Consider the following 5,213-nt stretch of genomic DNA (forward strand, 5'->3'; position numbering starts at 1 on the left):
TTTCCATGCTTGTATTTGGTGTGGTTGATTGTCAACCCATAACCACCCCAATATTGTATGTTATGTAGGCCTACATTCTGCAGTCTGCAAAAAGCACTGATTAGTCACATCATTATGTGTGCAGAAAGTATCCCTGCCACATAGGTCCTTCGGTTAATGGTCTCCCATGTATCGACACACACAACATAAACTTGAAGTATGCATCATCAATTGCTAGAGCCCTACACATATACACAAATCCACTGAAACACACAAATGTGGTGAAGACATTATGGGACCAAAAATGAAATAGTCTTGAGACTTTCCTCTTCATTCCAGATTGGAATGTAGACATGTTTCCATCTAAGCGTAGCCTAGTGGTTAGAGTGTTGGCCTAGTAACTGAAAGGTTGCAAGTTCAAATCCCTGAACTGACAAGGTAGACAATGTAGACATGTTTCCATCTAAGCGTAGCCTAGTGGTTAGAGTGTTGGCCTAGTAACTGAAAGGTTGCAAGTTCATTCTGTTCATTCTGCCCCTGAACAGGCAGTTAACCCACTGTTCCTAGGCCGTCATTGAAAATAAGAATTTGTTCTTAACTGACTTGCCTAGTTAAAAAAAAGAGTGGCTGAATTTGGTACAGCTTTGGCCAAAACAACATGCGGGAGTAGGGTCGTGTCAATTGAATTCCTACCTGAAACGTTTTGTAATTGCACGCGGTTTGTGGCGTTGTTCGAGCAACTACATGCTTGTTGCTTGCCAATCATAGCTTTACTGTTGTTCTATCCAGCGAATCATCGTTTAGAACAGAAAAACCACCCGCCCCATTTCCTTCGACATTTTGGTGGCTTTGTGAAATTTACTGGCGGGTGGTTTTTGAAATAGTTGTTTTGAACAAAACTAGTCAGGGGAATAATCCAGATAACAGTAAATACTTAAAACATTAATGGTACTTTCTTTAAAAAAAATACAATTTCTGTTGAAATGATTGTCTCATATAGCAGGCTATCATAACAATTAGATATAGATACCTAGTAATTTCAAAATTACACTAAAGCGTAGCTGTCAACCTGCGAAATCAGATGCATTTTTAAATGCAACAACCGAATTTCTTCAGTGATATAATTTATCTTTGTGTACACTGCGTGAAAACATTGCTTGCTAGTTGCTACATTGTTGAGGCCTGAAACCTTCCCCGGGAAAATTTGCTAGCCACTCAGCCAGCGTGTCTGTCACTCGCAGCAGGAGCCGCAATAATGGCGAAGGTTCAAGTACTAAATGTCGCTGTCCTCGATAACCCGAGTCGATTCGGAAACCCATTTCAATTCGAAATAACATTTGAGTGCATGGAAGACCTGCCAGAAGGTAAGTGTTGTGCTCATCTGTCGAATAATTACTTTGTTTATTCTCATCTAACGATTTATGGCTAGCTTGCTAACGTTACCTCGCTAGTTAGCTAACTGAGATTCTCAACTAGGCTAGCTACTTCATGTTCAAACTGGCAATTTAGCTAGCGAACTAACGTTAGCAAACTTGCCATAAATCGTCAGATGAGAATTAAAGTAATTATTCGACCGGTGGCAAACAATGGTTAATTGATCCCTTATGTCTACTGAACAAAGAGGTGTCTCGTTTATTTTTTTAAACATATAAATAAATAAAACACATTGTACTTTGTGATATTGCTTAGCTACACGATGGCGTTAGTTGATATTGCTAGTTAGTTGGCTACTTTGCCTATAGCTGGCTAGCTTAGCCAGAATGGTGTCCAACTTTTGTTTGTATTTTGTTGGCTGCGGCGGGGAATTCCGACGGAGGTAACTAACGTTAACTTCTAGAACACGCATTGACATGTCCACTTGCCTTTTCGCGTTATCTACCCAAACAATCAAATAATTTCACAGGTGTCATTGATAACAGCATTCTGACCAGAGCAGTCTTCACAGTCCAGCAATTTCCTTGCTTTCTCCAACATTTCGAACTGAGTTTGTGGGTCCGGAAGACAGTGATTTGATACTTTTTTTGTGTTGCAGATCTTGAGTGGAAGATCATATATGTGGGTTCAGCAGAGAGTGAAGAGTATGACCAGACCCTTGACTCTGTTCTGGTTGGCCCAGTACCAGCCGGGAGGCACATGTTTGTGTTCCAGGTGAGTTTATTTTTTATCTATAGATGGCAGTAACTAACAATGTTATTTCAGCAGTAGTCTGGCTGCAGCTTTCCTTGCCCCTCTTCATTTCTCTCTCTCCCAGTGGACCTGCTCTGACTTGGGGCCAAGGCCAGGCCACTGGTACTTTTAAGATTTAATTTACATAACAATGGCCAACTGTGAACATTTGTTAACACCTTCACAAAGCAACTGATTTAATGATGCAGAGATTGATTCTGACCTTAGTGACAGCCCTAGCGATGGAAACCTTTCCCAAACAATAACACTGAGCTTATAACATAATCACTAGCAACACTGGTGCTGTATTGGATAAATCAGATATAGAAACTACACCCTCCCTCTTACCCCGCTCTTCTCCTGCCTTCCTCCTTGCACCTCATCTACTGTATGTTATCCTTCAACAGGCGGATGCCCCAAACACGGGTCTGATTCCAGAAAGTGATGCTGTCGGCGTAACTGTGGCGCTAATCACCTGTACATACCGCGGACAGGAGTTCATTCGTATCGGGTACTACGTCAACAACGAGTACACCGACCCAGAGCTGCGGGAAAACCCACCCATAAAACCTGACTATGGACAGGTAAAGGAGGAAACTCAATGGGTGTGCTTGACTGTGTTTCCTTCCAGGAAGATGTTCAAGTTTTATTAGTCGTATGTATAGGATACATAAGGTATACACTGTCCAACGAAATGCTTACTTGCACTTTACTTGTTCTCTCCCATCTGCCCTTGTTCCCATTCACATATCTGACAGGACTGTTACATTAATATTGTGTAAACTAGGTGGAGCTATTGCTTACACCTACCAATTTTTATCAGATCTATGAAGGGGAATGAATGATGGCAGAGGAGAGGGGACAACTTTTTGGAATTAAATTAAACCTTTGCGTTGTGAAAGTGTGAAATATCCATTAATACATTGGTCTTAAAGTGCAAACTCTGCTCACTCATCAGGGGCACGTGTGCCACAGTACTGCTCAGGCTTTAGTATAATGTAAAAATGGAACATGTCTTACTGCAAATATAAGTACATCTACTGAATAATTTCCCTCTTTAATGCTGTTTGTCTTCCAGCTCCAGAGAAATATTTTGGCTTCAAACCCACGTGTAACAAGATTCCATATCAACTGGGAAGGGTGTGCAGAAAGGATGGAAGACTCAGAGAATGTGGATCCTGCCCCCAACTCTATGCTGCCCCCATCTTGCCTCCCGGGCAAGGCCCCACCCATAGGGTTGCTACCTGACAACTCTATGGACTGCTTGTAGAGGGAAACATACATATACACATAATCTTTGATCAACCCAAGCACTATAAGCAGAAGAATGGACATGGACATTCTGACGTGGATGTACAGCCAGCTTTGCCTTACAGCTGCCTTTATTTCCCAGAAACTGTCAACAACACACTCCCACCTTGGACTACAGTGTCTTGCAACCAAGACAATCTTTCTGGAGTAATCTTTATTATCTATTGGAAATGTTTCACTTTCATGTCTATAACATGGTGAAAAAAAGTAGTAAAACTAATTCATCCCTTCATTTTTAATACTATCAACTGGGCAACAGCTGAAGTATCCAAGTTTCCATAGATGGTTAGCAGCTAATTGGCAGAAATACTGATTCACACCAACTAGTCAGCTGTTAATTATGTGATGTAAATACCAACAGAGGATTATGACACTAGTGAAGCAAAATGGAGGAAGAAATGACTCAAATTGCAGGAAGGAAAATAATGGTGGTATTTTTTTGTACTTTCTGAGCCATTGTGTTTCAGTGGTAATGGTCCTTATAGCATTTGAGTTACACTTTTCCCTGTTGGTGTTTTGGGAGACTTTTGGATGGGTGGGGTGGGTGCTAATAATGTATGTACATATGTTTATTTTCCTGTGTGCCATTTTGTTTTTGAAATAAAAATCTTTTTGTTATGTGATGTGTGATTGTCCCTGACAAGCTTTGAGAGGTGATAAAAATGGCAGATGTTGAACTCTAGGAGAATCACCTTTTTTCAACTTTGAAGGGTTTTGCATTGAAAATAATGGGTGGGGCTTCCTCGACTTTTTGTTGCATTCATAAATATCTGTCGTGAAGAATGCTCACCTGTAGTGCACATTTTGAAATTGGTAGCCTGGCTTACTTGTTGCCATGCAATTTGAATTACAGTTGTGTTCAAGACAAATGTTAACATGCAAATCTCCCTTTTTCACTGAATCATGTTCTCTTGTCATTGACTTCAGAGTTCACTGAATGTAATTGTAATCCTTTAGTGAACGGTTTGCTGAAAAAACATGCATGTATGGACACTTGCAATTATGGACAGCTATGAAATGTATGGCTGTCATTTTCTGCATAGGAGATAATGGCAAAAGCAGTATGCGAATGTGGGCTGTCTGGTGGTAGAATCTGATATCTAGGACGATTCGTGCAATATGAAATATTAGAACTAAATGACACTGGTTTCTTTACCAGTCATACTAACAACATTTACATTTTTGTCAAATTTAGCTGTTTTAAGATGCATGCAATTCGCTCTGGATAAAAGCGTAGATCTGCTAAATTACTCAATCTAAATGTACATTTACCGATATAACTTGGAATGTATCAAATGGTTTACTCCGAGATCATTTATTTTTGATATTCTGAAAATCTAGTCTCCGTGTGCGTTACATTCTAACCAACTTTCTAAAAATAGCCCGTCTTGACGTCACACAGCCAATCACGGATTAGTCGGGCGGGAGGGGTCGGTATAGGGCCAGTTTGCTACAGGCCTTGCATTTCGATAATACTTTATTATGCACGAATAAGACGAACATTTGGAAGCGGTGAATCATACCTGAATTACTCGACCATTGAGTTAACCAAAATCAGCAAGGAAAACCCAACCATTTGGCAAACTAGAGGAAAATAATAGATGACGTTATTAGCTGGTCTGAGAAGGCGGGCTAAAAATACAATTTGACAGATACCAATAGACAAATCACAACATCACAACGATTGGATTTACTGATGCATATCCAATCAACAGTTGTCTCGTACTGTCTGTCACATAAGTATTGGCCAATGAGGT

General features: G+C 40.4%; 1 protein-coding gene across 1 annotated transcript; it reads left to right on the forward strand.

The window, feature by feature from the left end:
* Positions 1 to 795: 795 nt before the first annotated feature.
* Positions 796 to 4,072, forward strand: LOC139421531 (histone chaperone asf1b-B). Its single transcript, XM_071172512.1, has 4 exons — positions 796 to 1,343; positions 2,012 to 2,127; positions 2,553 to 2,729; positions 3,224 to 4,072. Exons 1-4 carry the CDS (start codon positions 1,235 to 1,237, stop codon positions 3,413 to 3,415), a joined length of 594 nt encoding a protein of 197 aa, XP_071028613.1. The 5' UTR covers positions 796 to 1,234; the 3' UTR covers positions 3,416 to 4,072.
* Positions 4,073 to 5,213: the final 1,141 nt, after the last annotated feature.

Source organism: Oncorhynchus clarkii, chromosome 12 (assembly GCF_045791955.1).
Source record: "Oncorhynchus clarkii lewisi isolate Uvic-CL-2024 chromosome 12, UVic_Ocla_1.0, whole genome shotgun sequence".
NCBI lineage: Eukaryota > Metazoa > Chordata > Actinopteri > Salmoniformes > Salmonidae > Oncorhynchus > Oncorhynchus clarkii.

What these genes read in the sequence shown, in the direction of transcription:
- LOC139421531 (XM_071172512.1), top strand. Translation starts at nt 1,235, where the DNA reads ATGGCGAAGGTTCAAGTACTAAATGTCGCTGTCCTCGATAACCCGAGT. An exon ending in CATGGAAGACCTGCCAGAAG is followed by an intron (nt 1,344 to 2,011) that starts GTAAGTGTTGTG and finishes TTTGTGTTGCAG; the next exon opens with ATCTTGAGTGGAAGATCATA. An exon ending in GGCACATGTTTGTGTTCCAG is followed by an intron (nt 2,128 to 2,552) that starts GTGAGTTTATTT and finishes ATCCTTCAACAG; the next exon opens with GCGGATGCCCCAAACACGGG.